Consider the following 19,436-nt stretch of genomic DNA (forward strand, 5'->3'; position numbering starts at 1 on the left):
TCTCTGTCTTATTTTTTTTTCTTCTGAAAGTGATTCGGATAATCAGCGATTCGGATAGCCGGAGTTCGGATAATTGGAGGAGTTCTACTGTATTTAATTAATCATTTAACATACAAAACATTAATAATAAGGCAAAAAAAGTTTTGCAAGCCATCTAACTAAGAAAACTGTGCATTGATATGATAAACTTAGAAAAGATTGAAATAAATAGAAAAATGTATGTCAATACTTAGCACCTCATCGGGAATTCTAAAATATGCTGCTTTTAAAAATTTTATAATTTTGCCGTTGAATTGTATATGGCGTAAGCTCGAAAAAAATGATTCTTAATAATAAAGTTAAAAAAGACAAAGAAATAGGTTAGCAGGATTGAATGCAACAACAAACCGGTAGAGAGTGTAGAAAAACCTTAACAAAGTGTTTTGGGCGACCGGCTTCAAATCCCGGCGAACGTGTCAGTTACATGAGCGTTTTAATGGTTTCCCCACTCCGTAAGACTATTTTTCTTGAAAAATCCTCCAGGAAGGCACCTATTAGGCAGATTGACCTAGTGTGCTTTACCATAATTAATGAGTTTCCTTTTCAGAAATTTCGAACTTATTACTGAAAGCATTTTAAATCTTCGAAATACATTTCAATTTCCAGTTGTTTAATTAATCTTCACTAAACAGACTTTTAGATAAATTTTTATTGATTTTACCCTGAAACTCTTTAACAGTGAACATGTACAGTGGCCTGATTTTGTTTTGCCTTCACTTTTAAGGTGCACGGAAACCAATTTTTATAGTACTTGAATGTGTTTTTTAAATATAATCTAGGTAAATGAGTAATTTAAATACTTGAGGCATGTAGATGTTTCATATTTCAAATATATTAAAACAATAGAATTTCTGGTACTTGTATGTTGACAGAGAAATAGCCAAAATTCGCCATAAAAGAGCGAATAGTTGCCAGTTGTGGCGCCTTAACACAAATTAATGGCTATTGCAAAGATATACTTTCGCTCAGAAGCCACGCCCACCAGCGGCCGAGTGGTAAAGACGCTGAACACAGGTAGTTCGGTCTGAGGTTCGAATCCCGCGAACGGTCTGGCTGCATGGGCGTTTTCGTGGTTTTCCCCATGTGTAACGTGTATACGAGCCAGGTTCCCTTAGAAAGGCCTTCATGAAGGCATCCCTCCCTTTAGGCAGATAGCCCTCGTGTGCTTTGCCGTAATTGAATAATCCAATCCAACCCTATAAGCCACAGCGTTTTAAGAACAGAGTTTTTCCTGGAGTTTAAAGGTTCGATTATGGGTCTACGGGATTTATATTATTTGCTTCTTACAGAAGTACATTGACTTAAAATAACACTCCGAATAACGGTTATTGGAGGAGTTAAAGCTACCAGATTCAGACTAATATTCATACATTTTCAGAACTAGTTTCGAAGTTTTAAATGTAGAACATTCTTTAGCTGCGGAAGTGCAAATAAATTAGCACTTTTGTGCAATCATCTGCACTTGTGCAGCTGAAGAAGTAAATCTTCAAAATTTCAAGACAACTTTGGATGTGTAACGTGATGATTTATATTCGAAATACAATTTAATTCATTACTTAGCATGGCTTCATTCAGCGTATTTTCGCCCACCAGCGGTCGATCGGTAAAGTCGTTGACACTGGTAGTTCTGTCCGAAATTCGAATCACGCGAACGGCCGTTTTCGTGGTTTTTCCCATATGTAGTGTGTATGCGAGCCAGTTTCCCTTGGAAATCCTCCACGAAGGCATCCCTCCCCTTTGGCAGATAGCTCTCGAGTGCTTTGCCGTAATCGAATAAATCAACTAAAAACCAACCAGCTCATTTTCATCGTCATTTCTGAATTCATTCATTTTCTCATATTCCAAGTTCCAGTCAGTTTATAGACCACTGGTTGGAATTTATCAGAAAAGGTGATAAAGAAAATGAGATAAAATTTCTACAGCAATACAGTATTTTGCAGCAAAATTGCTAAAGGGAACAAGGAGGAGATGATAGTTTGTTAGCAATGGCCGAAGTTATGCGCGATGCCAGATTTGTGTAATTGTCTGATGTTTTTTTAAGTGACAGATCGCTTCGTACAGAGGGAAATTGACAGAGCAGAAAATTATAGAAGATTTCGCGAAATATAAGTTTATTTATTTTTGCATTATATAATCTTTTGTGTGTTTTCTTTATGTTGATAATAATTGTCGACTTTACGATTAATAGAAATAGTTAGGAAATAGTCGCGAAAATCACGAACTTGCACTCGATAAGTAACTTTTTACCTTTTGATCTGCAAAAATCGCCAAACTGCGCCAAGGTGGTTGCTTTAGTACATAAGTACCATAACTCTCATGTGTTTGGCTTTGAACACTAAATTTGTTTCTCTTTGTGTTCAGTGACGGCGACCCGTCATTCTTGCAGTGCAAAATAATATATTAAATAACGCATTAATCTTTCTTAGCAATGTCCTGAAAGTAATCAAAGGCATTTAAAATAATATTTTTTGTGAACATTTAACTTCGATGAAACTCTTATATGAACAATATTTAATATTGTCGAATATTTAAATCTTGTATGAACATTTCCTTGATGAAATCTTTGTTTTTTTTTTTTTTTTTACAGATGTGAAGTGGAAATTTATGATCAGGAGAAGCCAATTGAAAGGGATGCGCTTCTGAAAGGCATAAAAGGAAAAGATGCTTTACTCTGTCTGTTAACGGATCCCATCGACAAGGAAGTGATCGAAGCAGCAGGTAACAAATATTTATCGATAACCCGGTTGATGTTGGTGTAAATTCTAAATATAAAATAGTAAATTTACTTTAATTAGGGTATTTATGTAATACAATTAGGTAAATAAGACTTTAAAATAACGAGAGAGGGCATTTTTTTATTATTGCGTATTATAAGCTATTTATTACAACTCAAGTGCTCAGTCTCCTATAATTCTTTCATTTAAAGTTTATTTCAAATGCTTAACGTTTTCGCTAGCTTATATCCAAATAATCTGATTCAATTGAAGAAGATATACTATGAGAAACGACAAAGACACATAAAAAAAGGCAATTTTTGTTTGGCCTAGATTTTGAGTAAAATTCTACAGACTGAGAGGGCGACCACGCTCAGATGGTGTCCGCCGATAACATCGCGGCAAAAACATCGTGGACGAAAACGTCGCGGAGAAAACAACGCAAGGCGAAAACGTCGTGCTACAAAACATCGTGGGAGAAAACATCGTGGGAGAAAACATCGCAAAGAGAAAACATCGCAGTTCTAAAACATCGTGGTACAAAACATCGTCGTAGAAAATAAAGCGATTCAAAAACATCGCAGTTTAAAAACATCGTCGTCGAAAATATCGTGGTAAAAAATAAAGTATCTACAAATCATCGCATGACGATAACATCGCAGACATGCTTTTTTCAGGTTTTAATAATTGTAAATGGATATTCCCATAATGATTTGTGAGCGCAAGGTGTAAAGAAGGATAAATGTTACTTTCACATATTTTATTAACTAATAAATTTTTGCTGAAAACGTAAGAAGGAAACTTAAGCATAGAAAATTAAATGTAACTTATAGATTATACTTTTCATGAAATATTACCAGTAAAAACTTTATAAAAATGATTTATTAATGGCCTTTGTTAGATAACTATGTCGGTTTAAAATTCTATTAAGTGCTATAAGTTGCATTAATTTTGTATGCTTAAGTTTCCTTTTTATTTTCTCAGCAAAAATTTATTAATTAATAAAAAATATGAAAGTAAAAATTATCATTCTTTCCATCTTGCGCTCACAAATCATTATGGGAATATCCAGCATGCCTGAAAAAAGCATGTCTGCGATGTTATCGTCATGCGATGATTTGTAGATACTTTATTTTTTACCACGATATTTTCAACGACGATGTTTTTAAACTGCGATGTTTTTGAACCGCTTTATTTTCGACGACGATGTTTTGTACCACTATGTTTTAGAACTGGGATGTTTTCTCTTTGCGATGTTTTCTCCCACGATGTTTTGTAGCACGACGTTTTCGCCTTGCATTGTTTTCTCCGCGACATTTTCGTCTGCGATGTTTTTGACGCGATGTTTTCGGCTGTAACCCGCTCAGATACCTGTTTCTTCAGGAGCAAAAAGGGACTAAATTTGCTATCTGCTAATATTTATATATTTTTCTCTTTAATAGTGGATTAATTTTTTTTCGTTAATTCAGAAGTTTCTAGGAACATAGTATTTTAATGCACATATTTTATTAATTTTAATTGCTCAAAAAGATGATTTTAATTTAGCTGTGAAGCATGTAATCTTGCTGTTTACTTTTTTGTTTGTAGCTATGTGCGTATAGCATGAAAGTAACATTATATCTATTATACTGAAGTGACCGAGTTTACAACTAGACGCACTGTTTTCAGCCATTTGAATGCTATAGGGGGAAGAAATATTATGAATCTACTATACTGAGGTGACCGAGTTTAGAACTAGATGCACTGCCTTCAACATTTGGATGGCGTAGGGGGAAAGACATTATGAATAAATAGAAACAAAGAAGTTTTAACGAATTTCTCAAGTGCAACTGAAATACTATCAAAAGAAATCGAACCTTTTCTAATAAAACCTAGTCACTGACCTTCTTTCAGTAAATCTATTATAAGCATTGGAAAAAAACTTAAATGAAGCATTTGAAAAAAAGATTTAAATGAATTTTCACTTGCAAATAACCCCCGCAAAGTTAACTGGAGAGAGAGAGAAAAAAAAAAAAAAAAAAAGCGGGGTGGGCGGGGGAGAAACGATATAAGCTCGCATGACGCACTAAAAAAAGAACGCTAAGTATTTGTCACCCATGATCCAGACTGAAGATTTAGGTTTAGTTTGCCAACATGTCATACGAACGAACTTGTTCTCTCATCAATTTCGGGTGATTTTGATGAAGAATCATTAGCCCAAATCGTATGTTTTTAAATAATGAGTCCTAACCGCTGGGCTTTTATTGGACGTAATATTTTAAGGCTTTTCTATGCAAAATCTGTTCTTTGAGTGATTTTTTTTAAAGCTATTTATGTATTAGAAACAGAAGATTTCATCAAAAAAGAGAAATTTTTGTAGGATATATCGTCGTACAAAAGCAGTCTAATTAAACGAGGAGCTCAAAGTTACGCAAATTTGCATGAATAAATTTAAAATTTCAGCTTCTTAACGCGATTCTCAGTATTATTGAAGGCTCGAAATGTTCAGTTGGAATCGAATTCATCTTCTTTCTTAACCCTTTCAGTGCCGAACAATGATATATCGTTCGTCAACACTTGCGAAAATACCAACGACGATGTCACTGAGTATCCAGTGGCGATTTACTATTAGCATTGCTTGAGAACTCTCTCCAAAAAATTTATAAAACGTAATAAATAGTCTAATTCCATTGCAAGAGAATTTAAAAAATTGTTTTTGGGTTTAACTTTGTGGTTATATTCTATGTTGGTTGGTGCCGAGACTACCTATACGCTGGAGCGATAAGGTAGAAAATCGACACCGCAAAACCTTTGGGACCGTAATCGCAAAATGTTAATAGCTGTTACACCATAAAGCTTATGTATCACGAAACAATGTTGCATCGATACAGGGAATTCAATTTTTCAGTCTTTTCTTGACCTGTCTAAAGAACTTAGCAGTCTATGTTCGTTACCTTCTTCATAAGTTATAATCAGCAGCAGAGAATTTTGTAAATATCATTCTTAATTTGGTTTGTATAAGAGTTTTCACAACCCATAGCAAATTTGTCAAATTGGCCCGGTATTCTTCTCATAGGTACGATGTTTCGCTCAGTACTGAAAGGGCTAAGCCAAGAATTCTCCACAAAGAAAGGTTATGCGTGAAAATAATGGTTGAATTGCATAACGCTAAATAATTTAAATTTGTTTTACCTTTCGCCAACGTTTTGTGGAAGTAGAATTGATGCAACTCGGGAAAAAATCTGCCCTACTGTTGGCTTTTGATACAAACAATTTGTATTCTCCACAGTTATAAAAAGATCTTAATCTTTAAAATACAGTCGTACCTTGGTTAGACGTAATTAATCCGTTTCACGTCCTTGAATCAAACTGACTGATTTAATAATGTTTTTATTATTTACAATACTAGACACATCGTCATACGATATGCAGAGACTAAGACTTGGATACGCCTGCCATCTTCCATACTTTGCAAAAATCTTTTTCTTTTCGCCTCCGTATTTTCCTCCTTACTTAACTCACTGCTAACGAATTTACGAAAGATTATGCGAAAAAAACACAGTCATAGGAAAAATTTAGAGTTTCAACGCAGGTGTTTTAGTGAATAATAGCAACAGGCGTACTGACTGTCACCGGCAGTCTTAACATTGTCTCGAAAGATGTATATCCAAGAGTAGTACTCCTCACTCATCGAACTCGAGGTCGTATTTCAAACAAATATCATATAATCAAACATTTTCGCGTCCAAACAGGACTTATATCAAGTTAGACTTGGTTCAAAGTGACGTATACCCGAGGTACCACTGTAATGTCATCATTTAAAGTAGAGTTCGTTTAGATAAGAGAGTACGGTGTGATCATACAGTTCCCAAGAATTAAAAATGATTTTGCAGAAACGGAGACAATCTAGCATTATTAGTGTTGTGTCTAGTGTGCGTTACAGAAACAGAGATTAAATCAAATGTGTGAATCTAATTATGATAAAGTTGATCATGGTTGGGAACTTGATCACAATTTTCACCGAGTCTGCAAAAATTATCCTTAAAGCTTCTTCCATTGGTGAATTCGATTTTCTTGAAGCTTTTCACATTCATTAAGATTTATCTTATTTAGTTAATGACTTTAATTCCAATCCAGTCCTTTCTAACGCTTATTAAAATTTTACTACTTTAATTTTTCGTTACTTTTTCCGCCGATAGATGGCGCTACGTTTTCATTCGCTTTACTTCCTTTAGATATAACAATCGACATATAACAATATTCATAGAGCAAGGAAATAGCTTTCATTGCTAGAGCTTTTTCTGTATGCCTAGGTGATCATACACAGCAGCAGGCGAAATTCGTGTAACAGTTGCGTTCTGCCGTTGCATGTCTCTGACGGATGTGGGCTGTTGACCCGTTGGCTAAGTGTATTTTGTAACTTATTTCTTAAAGCGTTATTAAATCATTATTTGAAAAACGTTCTGGGAGCAGTACAAAACATCGGAGAACTGAAACTGTGGATATTGGATATAGGCGTTACAGAAGCAAGGCAGCTTTTCTAAAATAAGAAAAATTCCTGAGCCAGCAAGAAGGACGCTTAAGATGGAACACCTGGAGACTATTGTTTCGAGTGTGGTTTGTAAAAATAGATCGCTGTTAACACTACTGAAATTTGATGAAAGTAAAATGCTTCGAAGGCGTATTCTTTCCTAAACGAAATCGTATTTATTTTTGTTCATTTCTCGGATTTTTCTATATGGATTATCACTGCGAGAACTACTGAGCATTAATCGAATATCAAATGCAGAAGTAATATCCTATTGTTTCTTTAAGGTTGCTAGTTTAAAAATTCTTAGCTATGTGTAATAAGAAATTTTTCGCATTTTTGTTTGAAAATAACAATTACACGAATAATCCAGATTCCAAATTATCCATTTGTATGCGTAAGATAAATTCCCGGAGTAATCAACAATAATGCGAAATAAAATCAAACTCAAATCGCTGATACGTGATGTGTTTGAAGACATAACGAATTGCATTAATTGTACGATTTTCTTACAGAAAAATTAACTGGGCAATAATCTAAATATAGATTCATAATTCACTCGTAATATTAAATGTATTTTAGTTTAGTTCTTATTTAAAAAATCATAGTTCAGTAAAAACAAAAATTCATAAGATGCAGAGTAAAGATTTAAAATGTTTCGAATGATCTACATACCAGTGGAATAATTCAATAATATTAATTAAAATATATAAAATTTTCTATTGGGAATATTTGCAATTGGTTGTGAAGAGCTTGTAACAGTTGTTCAATAGTATTCTGAAATTGCATGAACTAATAATGTTGGCACATTTACGTTAGTTTGCGATCGTAACTCTCAACATATAAAATTCTTGTTAAATTTTCATTCAAGGTGAAATTCATTAACAAATATAGCATATAAGTAGTTACTTTTTTGCTTTTGAATTTTCGAGAGGGAAGAGTAGCTCATTATCTGGACCAATGTTTTTAGTAAATGATCTTTACTTAATATGTTTCACAAACAATAATCACTTAACACATGGACTGTATTCCTTCACTTTTATTTCATTACACTAATTATAAATAAGATGTTAGTGATGCGAAATAATTGATACAAAATAAGCGAGCCATTCTACATGGCTGTCACAAACACAATTCTATCAATCAATTATGTTGTTGCCACACATAAAGTTCAAAACTAAAGGAAGAAAAATAAAAGAAATTTATGCTGTTTGCAACAATAAAATGAAGCAAACGATACTCACATAAACAGTTTTCAAGGCCTTTTTTTAAAAATTAAAACTTATTCCTTATTTGTCTATAAATATGTAGAATAATTTTCTCTAGTTCTTGTATATATATTTTTTCCAATGGCAGATTGGGGACAGTTACAGTGTAACGCAGTCCATTAATCTATACAAGGCCAGATGTGGTGGTCTCTTTGTTATGGAGGTGCCTGATAGGTGGGCCACCATCGCCTCCTATGAAGGAACGGACAGTTACAACCCTGCCTTCTCCGGGATTCGAGCCCAGGCAATTCGGTATCGCAGTCAGGCTTAACTGTGATAACTCCTAACCACGTGTGGGCGGCCTAGTTCTTATATTTGAGTGGAATAATTTAAATCTGAGATTCCCAACCTTTTCCTCTCATCGATGCCTTTTATAAAAATGGCTTTTTTCATCCACTCCCTTTACATTTTCCTGTATAATATACAGCATAAGAAATCACACACATAATTTCACACATCTTGGGAGCAATTAGACTATGAACGTGAACAAAAGTTTTGGAAAAAAATTGCTTTATTAGATTTGCTTTAATTTTATAAAGAAGTTTTCAAAAAAAATATCCGATTCTAACTAAAGAAGAGTTCGGTTTTAATGAATGAGAAGCTCCGCTTGATGTATTGATGCGATTTTTTTTAAATATTTGATATAAAATTGCTTAAATTCTTAAGTCTCCTTATTAAAAAATATTCAGTTTATTTCTCATTTTCCGTAGCAAATTAACTTTACTAAAGACATTTTCTATTAGATACCTCCGACCTAGTAACTTGCTCTGTCCGTACGTTGGAGAGATTAGATGCCTTTATAGGACTAGAACCAGTAGTTCCATGGTGATCTGTACAGGCGCGGCAGGGATTTGTGAAGGTACTGTCATGTCTGAACTCGGACTGCGTGATCGCTAGATATTTTTATTCAGCAGGAGCCGCCTTTGGTGTTTCGACACCTTTAAAAGGCTTCAGAGAAGAGGCATTACTCGTGCATGGGCTTGCCAGTACTTAGAAGAACCCTGCGAACCTCTCTCCGAGTGCATTGTGTTTCCACTGAGAAAAAGAAGAGAAACTCAATGTTGTTCAATAACAACTTTTATTTTGGAGATTGATCACCCTTCCCAATGCAAACAATCTTCCTTCAATGCATCAACTCATCTTATACAGTATTAAGATCAAAATATATCACCGATTTCATATGTTCAGTGGTTTTATGAGGCAGTATGCCTCATACAAATATTCAGTGTCTTAGAAGCGAACATTAAAATTTTCTTTTAAATTTTGAAGGTGGCTCGTATATAATATATGAGGTAGTTTTGCATTCTTCGTATTTTTTTTAGGAGGGGGGTTGTTTTGTGTTCCTGTGTTTTACCTTTTTTATATTACAAGTTTTGCTTAAAAATATTATCTATTTTAAAAAAAGCATTATTGATTTTTATTAATTTTTGTGTTTATTTTATATTTATTTTATATCTTCGTTATATTTATATTAATAAAGTTTTCCTTAGCTATATATCAATTAACACTTATCAATTTTGCAATAATGTTTTGTGTGCTATTATGGGTAATTTAAAATAAAAGGTAATGAGCATAAAAACATAATTTCTCATTCATATTAAATGCGTTTTTTATCTCATTTCGGATCTGATCTCTGTACTGTTTTCTCTGATTAACATAAATCGAGTATAATAGCTTAATGCAACATCAAATATCTACTATCTTCCTTACTCGTTTAAGTATGTTCTATTCTTTTGGCTATCTACCCTCAATCGTTAACTCAACATCAGTGACTCCATTTAAAATTCCATCGACCGGCAGGATTAATGGAATTTTAAATGGAAACTCCTAATTTAAAGGTTTTAAGTGACGTCTTGTCAGTTATTAAATCTAGTTTAAGCTTTTCTGCCCTGCAAGATATGAGGAAGCTAGCCATACGCTTATGGCGTGAGTTTAAGCCCCGACTTCATTGACTAGCATCTCTGAGTTTGGTTGTCTCAAACAACCCATCAATATCGATATTCTGTCGAGAAATATGTGAAGGAAAGAGGAGTGCGAGGTTTCCGATTTTCATACCTCGTATTTTGGTCAATATTCGGATGATATTAAATAATAGCCATCAAGTGCTTTTCTTTAAATAAAACTACAAACTTTATGCGCATGCGTCGCGTTTATGCGTGCGCGTCAGACCTTTACGGCTGCGAATTTGCGTGTGCGCATGCGCGTTTAATGTATAATGGACGGTATAAGCTAAGCTAAAATTATCTAATTCAGTTAATGTTGCAGATTGCGTTGTTCCTTAATCTTCGAACTGGATTTGGCTTATTATTTTTTACAGACTGTTAGAGCAATTTTATAAAACTAAGCTTGAACTTTCGATTATGTCAAATAGAATTTCCGATATATATTTACTAATATGTAAAGGATCTACAAAGCGAAAGTATGTTTCGAAGTCCATTAAACAAAAAGTGGAATTGCTGAAAAAATGCATAAAGGCATATCCTTTGTTTCTTAACTATTCCGAAATCTGTTTATCAATTTCACGCTGCTCTGCGGGGGGGGGGAGGGACATCGCGGTGAGCATTAAACTGAAGTTGATCTGTCAGCACTATCCTTATCTTCAGGCAGATGTTTTTATTTTATTCAGCTTATAATTCCTTACTAAATGTAGTATTTCATCTCGATGTATTCCGTCTTTGATATGATTTAAATCAAATTCCTCGTCATTATAAATATCACGAGTACGCATCAAATAGTTTTCTGGTTGCAATTTTCTAATTTCGACTATGCGTAATGTATGCTTTACGCGTGCGCGCGGTGAAAGGAATGTTTAAAAAAGTAAACAAATAAATATTAAGCTTTTTTTTGTAAATTTTGATACCCTTTAGATCATAATTGTTCTTTATTTCATAAATTACGGTTTCATATTTTTAATTTTGTAATTTCTGCATGCCCACTTACCAGATTTAAACTAATGATCTATAATCCGGAAAAATCGATAATCCGGAATCGCCGAAGTCCCGACAAGTCCAGATTAACGACTTTTGACTGTAGTTACATATATACCTTCAGAACAATCGGGTAAGTTATATTCTAAATCAAGTCAAAGCCAGATTAAATTTTCTCTGGATTAAATTCTTTGAATTAAATTCTCTAATTCTCTAATTAATCTTATGTAAATTCAACCCAAATTCTCAAGTAATTTTATACTTTCTGGAGCGCTGTAAAGGTTTAAGAGAAGCTTCGAGGATTTTTAGGTGTTAAAACCCTAAACTGAATTATCAGTGAAAAATAACGTCTTGGATATTATAAGTGACTATTTTTGTTTTAACTAAATGATTTTTTTAAAAAATACCCATTAATGAATATAATTTTTTAGTTAGAAGGATTTATTGTGATCAAAACGCAAATAATTCACCCGTATTTCTGGGTAGGGTAAATAATTTGCTGATGGAAGTCACAATTTCCAATTTTACTCGCATTGATGTATAAGTTTTACCCTAAAATGTTAATATTCAATATTAGCTTTTGACTGATTTCAAATGAAAAATGGGACTCTAACCTGGACCTCTCAAATACGGACGTAGTGTGCTACCGTTACATCACAAAAGCATGCAGAAAGGAGGGAGAAAATACACTTTTATGGGATCAGTTACCTCAGCAAGCATACTATAAATGTTCTAGCAACGTTTTAACCGAACTTTGGTAAATCTAATTTCATTAAATATTTTTTTACACTGACTTTTATAACATTGAGCATTTTTTTCGGAGCATTTTGCTCGGAAGAATAATTTGTAATTCTAAGCTGCATAAATAAATTAGCCTGGTGTGTTAATTTTATTGGATGTGGGTTCAAGATCTACTTCTCACACGTGCGCAATAAATTAATACTTTCATGGGCATTTTAATGGGCAAAAATAGACATAAACTGCAAATTGCACGTTTAAGAATACAGTCGATAGTAATTCAGAACTTTCATCTTTGCCAATTTCAAAAAAGCGTTCTTTTAAAAATAAGTAGTACTACCCTTTATTGACAGATGATTAACTGTTTTATTACTCCCACATATTTTTAAGTTCCGGGAATGTTGCGATAGAACTCCAGTTTTAAATAATCATTTAATTAAGATTCAAGAAATTATTTGGAAAATTGTATGAAATCGCTCGGAAATGTTTAGAACTGAAGTATTTTTGGTAGTCACGGAGTGAAGTTTTTCATCATCTGGATTCATCTGGAGTTGGTATGAATATTTCATTTTTCCCTTTCGTTCATCGCAAACCGTTTTCCGTTTGGAACAGATGACCCATGTGTTGGTCTTGAGCCAAAAAATACTAACACACCATCGTTTTACAATTTTTTCTGTAAACCATGTCCATATTGTGGTTTGTGGCGGTGCGTTTTGGTAGCGTGACTCGAGGGTTTTCATGCTTTCTCCAGCATGTAATATGCAAAATGTTTTTCAAGTCCTTCATCTTATGCTTATTATTGTCTTGTAATAAATCAGCCTAGTTTTCAGTCGACACTTTTAACTTATGATGAATATTGTAGTAGCCAACTCTGCGGCATAACTGTTATTTTGTCTGCATTCTATTTTCCAAATAAGTATAACTCATTTATGTAAATTTAATTAAGCCAATGCTTAAAAATTGATTAATTTTACTTGTAACATTCATTTGAAAGAAAATATCGTACCAAGTTATTAAAGACTTGAAATAAATTGTTCTTGAAGTGTGATTACCTCAGTTAACTATAATAACATAAACGTAGCAGTATTAGTGACTTTGTGCTTTAAATTTACTTTAAAGCGTTTTCATGCTTTAATGCCCGAATTCCGTTAAATCCTTTCCAATATTTTTCCCAAAACAATGACTTACTGTATCACTTCTCAAACCATTTTAATATCCCCCTCCCGTAACTAAAAATTTAACTAGTGACTGAACAACAACTAAATTTTTTTTCATTATTTGTTGAATGTAACATCCAGCTTTCTTCTGAAGGCCATATTATTTTCAACCAGTTAGTTATATGTTCATCAGTTCAAGAAGCATATTATTGTACTGTAACATTTTTAGATATTATTAAGTCCTTTATTATCCGTTGTTGATGTTTTTAATATTGAATATCAGTCCACTGCATAAAGAACTTTCTTTGTGACGTACTATTTTTAATGCGTTTGTACTTCATCCAATTGGTTCTGTTTATCATTAAGAGACATAGCTGCTTGAAACCGAGTAAACAAATCGGAGACGTAGGGTTATTATGTCATTTGAATTTTTTTTTAAATATTGTGCGTTTTCGTCTTTAGGAAAGTGGCTTAAATCATAGTCGTCAGTAGTAAAATTGTATGTGGTGTAGCTTTCTTTTAGAAATTCACCCTTAAGGCATTCTTTCCCTTAGGCAGCTAGTCTTTTAAGTGTTTCACTCTATTAAGCTATAAACCATATTAAATGTTCAGAAATGCTTTACTTGCAATGGGAATTGTGCGTTTTACATTCATGTTATGGTGCATATTTGTTTTCGAGCCTCCTGTTCTATGGTCATGAATTTATAAATATTTTTACTGAGGCATATTCAAATATAGCTTAGAATGTACTTTTCCATTCAATAACAAGTATTGTAAAATGGGTTTCATTTATTGTTTTAGGTCCTCAGTTAAAAGCTATTGCAACTATGTCGGTCGGGTATGACCATATTGATACAAAAGAATGCAAAGCAAGGTAAGCATGAAAAAAAAACACAATATTTTTATGCCTGTATAAACGTTTAGCATTAAGTTTAATTGACCGTTTTTTATCTGCAGGAATATTCCAGTTAGCAACACTCCTGATGTATCAACAGATTCCGTAGCTGAAATGACAGTGACGTTGCTTCTTGCTGCTGGCAGAAGACTGATAGATGCTGCTGGTGCAATTAAAAAGTTAGTTAAACAAATAAATTTTCTTCCTAATTAAAATATTTTACTCACAAACCTTACTGTCAATTAATACTTCTTATAATCAACAAGTAAGCTCCCGCTTCTCCAACGAATACATTAAGTCAATTAATACAATAAGTAAGACCCCGCTTCTCCAACGAATCGCATAAGCGAACGCGTGAAACTTTGCCAAGATGTTGATGTCATTGCTAACGCTGGAAATAACTAAATGCAGGGCAATCATGCCTTAAAGCTCATTTATCTCATTATCTTAAAACTCATATCAAAACAGTTCCCAGATTGCAAATCATAAAATTGAATCAAAATAATACGGCTTATTAACATCATGTGGATTTAAGACACAATAACGCGCCGAATAAATACTAATTCAGAAGTCAAACAACAAAAATCGGCGAAATCAGCGAAACAACAAAAATCAAAAATATTTACAAAATTTTCACAGGACTAGTTTCGATGGTTTTACAGAACCACCATCCTCAGCTGCAAAACCGCAAATAATTTTGTTGTTTGACTTCTGAGTTAGTATCATGTGGATTTAATAAAATTTATTTTCTCCAAAGAAACTCTTTACACTTCTGGAACTATTCACAAAAGTACTCGTACAGCTCTTCTAAGTATAACAGAGCACAATCAGTAGTTACACTTCAGTCTTATAATAACGTAAAACACAATACAATGCAATGCAAAGCGCATCTAAAAGGCGAAACTCGCTCAGAGATATCTCAGTATTCCAAAGTCAGCTCTGAACTAACAACTGAGAACTGATGTTCTCTTCAGGCTTCTATAGCTTTCCCCGGTCGCTTAGAAATCTCTAGTCTTTCCATTTCTCGAAATTACCAGAAGGCATATTCGGTTAAAGTTACACGCAAGAGCCGGATGCGGTTACAGTTACATATAAGGATCAAATAGTTATTCAGTTTCAGTACCAATTACTGTTATACAGAAACGCCAAAATATCTTCAAATCGCCACAAAGTTTGGTGGCTTTTGACGATTTCTCGTCAAATTTGCCGACAAAATTTAGACGCCAAAGCCATTACCAGTTTGGCGGCATCTCGCCAATTTAGCGAAATGGCCATTTATCTCAACATTAAATAGACTGGCCCCTGTAATCTTACTTTTCCGGCAGAGCTTCGTTTCTTCAGACTTCTCAAGTTACACTATACAAAAGATAGTTCGATTTCAAGTATCATTTCATTAAAATTATTTATGCACATTCACACATACACATATGCAAAATTCAGTTTTATTCACATATGCAAAATTCGTTATAGTATATAAAAATATCTGCTATTTCTCAAACCGAGTCTTAAAATTTAGAATTTTATTTTAAATTGCTTAAAAAATCGTTCCTATCCTTAACTACAAAACAAAAAATAACTAAACGTTTATTTTCCTGTGTTTTCAAGTACTGAATTGGTATTTTTGTGTGTTAACAGTTCGTATACACTTTGTGAATAAATATGCTAGAAGAGCATAAAAATTAACTGAAAACTTTCAACCTTTTCCAAACTCCAGTAACAATTTTGCAGATGAAGATTACATTCCAGTTCTAAATAGTTTAGCTAATATAAAAAAATGCGTGGCAACATTCTGCAAACGTAAACAGTGATCAACTGAGTGCGTCAACACATTTTGATAGCTGAATTTTTTTTTATTTCAAACATGTAACTTTCTTACTCGGGAAACTGGCCTTAGAAGATAGCAACCAAGTGCAGTATAAGCTTGCGAGAGTAACTGACAATATAAACTTGTTCCTAATAATTAAATTTCAACATTTAATCGAATTTAATTTCAAGTAACGCCGAGCAAATGCATTTTTTTGGAATAGGTACAGTTTTCTTTCTCCAAGATTAAATTATTTCACAGAATTAAATCTTTTATCAATACCGAAGTCGGAAAAGTCGTTTGATGAGCATGCATAATCAGATCCATAAGTCTGCAATCAGTACTTGGTAAGAATGGGGAACTGGTCGTTGTGATTAAGGTGAACAAATTTGTCCAAGAGAAGATAATTCTTATTCCTCACTAATTAGTGACTCACCAATGGCCGAATACTTAAGTCGCTGAACGCTGTTAGTTCAACGTGGGTCCGATTCCAGGTGATCAGACTGGTTGCATGTTTTTTTGGGGGGGAGGGCTGGTTGTTCCCCCATGGCTGGCATGCGTACGAGCTAATTTCTCTTAGAAATTCCTCCCCAAAAGCATCTCAACCTTTAGGCAGATAACCCTCGCGTGCTTTCCAATAATTAAAATAAAACAAACCACTAATTTGACTTCCACAATAAATACTCTGCCACATCAACATTACAGATAACAAAACTCATCTTTGAAAATTTAAAGAAAAATGGTTGTCATCGCCACAGTTTTCCTTGATGTTGGTGAAACCTTTAATATTAATAATTTACTATTGTTTAATATGCTATGATCTTGATTATTTAAGCTTTCATTCCTTCTATTCTTACTCTTTCAGAGGTGAATGGAAATATTCTTGGAGTCCTCTATGGTTATGCGGACAAGGTTTAACAAATGCCACTGTAGGCATTGTCGGAATGGGAAGAATTGGTAAGACTCGATTTGTTAGCAGCTTTAACATTTCTAACACTATTCGAATGTGAAATTAAACTTTCTGTTTTAGGACAAGGTGTGATGAAACGAGTTTTACCATTTGGAGTTTCTAAAGTTCTTTACTTCGACGTGTTTCATCCTATTAAACCGGGTAAGAAAACACCAATAAAGACTTTTTATTTAAGTTCTGATGTGTGTTGAACTACTAATTTATCATTTGTTTAATTACAGCTGAGGATATGGGAGCCCAGTACGTCGAATTCGAAGAATTGGTCAAACAGAGCGATTTCATTGTCGCCATGTGCAATCTTTCAGAAGAAACAAGAAACCTTTTCAATGCTAAAGCATTCAATCTTATGAAACCCACAGCTGTTTTTGTCAACACAAGCAGGTAAATACGTTTTATTTTTTAAATTTATTCATTTTTTTCTTAAATTTCGATAAAGTGGTACCTCGGTATGTCATTAATCAGTTCCAGATCCTTGGACGTTCAGAAACAAATTTTCCAATAAAGGGAAAATAAATTAATCCGTTGTTAAAAAAGGTTTATTATTGTTATAACGCTGCTTAATACTAAAATACGCATGCAGTGGGAGAAATATATACTATGCATTAATGAAGCGCCGCCTCTTGATAATACACATAAATGTTTTTCTGCTATACAGATCAAAAGGAATTTTTCAATACTTTCTAACGTGTTCGATAATCGATTTCACTCCTTTTGCAAAGTGAACCTAATTAATAGCTTAAAGGGCACAAAATAACTTTTACGTTATTCATCGTCGCTAAATTCATATTTAAAAACTATTACGTCATATCCTTACAATATACAATTTCATAAATTTATTTTCTCGAACTCGATACCTTAGAAGCATGACGTTTTTTACTGTTTAAGCGATGTAGTAATTTTTTCATTTTTTTCCTCCGTAGTTTATTTTACTTAGAGGCTTGGTATTAATTTGTCTGCTTGTTTAGCATCTTATGTTTTTTCTAATTCGAAATGTATGATAAATAGGGGAGGCGTTGTGAACCAAGAAGATTTGTACGAAGCGCTTAAGAATAAGAAAATAAGAGCTGCTGGATTAGATGTCATGGTTCCAGAACCTCTTCCTAAGGATCACCCTCTGACAACTCTCGATAATATTAGTAAGTGCATTTTTATAACACTAATCTTGTGTATTATGAATCTTAACTGCAATTTATAGTTTTATATATAATAAAAAGAAAGGCGATATTCAATTAATATGTTCGAGCATGAAATATTGTCAAAAGGTATAAAGAGAAAGGAAAAAAAGAATAATTAAATACAGGAAACTTAAAATTACTTTGTGCTGTTTAAATCTATATGCATGTCTCCTTATACAAGGTGATCCAAAAGTCGTACACATTAAACTTTCAAACATTATGGATGCACTAAAATGGATATTAATGACGAGTTATATTAATGAATGACACCCCTGTGCTGTTACAAATATCACTTCTAATTTCAGTGCAGTTTATGCTGCAGTAGATGCGGCTTAATGTGATCAGATTTGCCCACGGCTATTTTGGTAACATTATCGAATGGTAACGATAAACGATGAGAAAAAGTATCCTTCAAAATAACAATGGAATTTACCTAATTTAATATAAATGTTAATGCGTTAAATTGTGTGCTAATAATGTAATTGGAAATACATATAGATACTTTTACAGTATTTTAATTAAGAAAATGTGAAGCTTTTTTATAAACTGTTCATAATTTCTTTAATTCAAAAGTTCATTTATGCACTCTTCATAACGTTTCTGGAAATTATTTGACCGATCATGTGCCCCTAACCGTAATACTCAGAGGGCATTCTTTTCTGGAAGAAAACGTGCCACTGTTAAATTTTAAATTAGGCAACAAGAAAACTTGTTTGGCAGGCATGTTTTCAGGGAAAAGGAAATTCGACAGAATTTGTGTATATGTGTCTGATCGCCCTTAAAATCAATAGTTGTTGAAAGTCTACGTCAAATGAAGTTTTTTATATTTTTGGATCATTTTAAATGGCTGATTAAAATCGGAACCAAGCTGTTTGGCGAGTTAATTCCCTCACTTAGCGACATTCCTTTGTCAGTTGTCATCTTTTATAATCAATTTTGAACTTATGTGACAATTTTAACTTTTATTTGACGAATTTACGTTGGTAGAAAATTATTCTATGATATTTTGATAACATTTACCGAATTCTTGATCACAATTACCGATTTATTTTCCATGTTTCGCGTATGCAAGCGGGCAGGATTTGGGTAATTCGATAACAATATCCGAATAATATTAACAACAATCACTTTAACCGCCTTCTACGGTGTTAGTTTAAAAACAGTTTGTTTCGTCCAAGATGGAAATAAGTTCTTCCCAAGCAGAATGAATTTTTGGTTGAGCATTTCTCATTCCTATCGAAA

General features: G+C 33.4%; 1 protein-coding gene across 1 annotated transcript in view; it reads left to right on the top strand.

Annotated features, from left to right (window-relative positions):
- Positions 1 to 19,436, top strand: part of LOC118200730 (glyoxylate reductase/hydroxypyruvate reductase-like) — a 34,924-nt gene that overhangs the window by 11,855 nt on the left and 3,633 nt on the right. Inside the window, exons 2-8 of the mRNA XM_085812909.1 lie at positions 2,627 to 2,757; positions 14,152 to 14,224; positions 14,308 to 14,424; positions 16,915 to 17,006; positions 17,080 to 17,160; positions 17,241 to 17,400; positions 18,025 to 18,155. Of these exons, the coding sequence (XP_085669035.1) occupies positions 2,627 to 2,757; positions 14,152 to 14,224; positions 14,308 to 14,424; positions 16,915 to 17,006; positions 17,080 to 17,160; positions 17,241 to 17,400; positions 18,025 to 18,155 (785 nt within the window). The remainder of the gene's footprint in view (positions 1 to 2,626; positions 2,758 to 14,151; positions 14,225 to 14,307; positions 14,425 to 16,914; positions 17,007 to 17,079; positions 17,161 to 17,240; positions 17,401 to 18,024; positions 18,156 to 19,436) is intronic.

This window comes from Stegodyphus dumicola, chromosome 3 (genome assembly GCF_044657685.1).
Source record: "Stegodyphus dumicola isolate Sdum_Otavi_A_Nest chromosome 3, ASM4465768v1".
In the NCBI taxonomy this organism is placed as follows: domain Eukaryota; kingdom Metazoa; phylum Arthropoda; class Arachnida; order Araneae; family Eresidae; genus Stegodyphus; species Stegodyphus dumicola.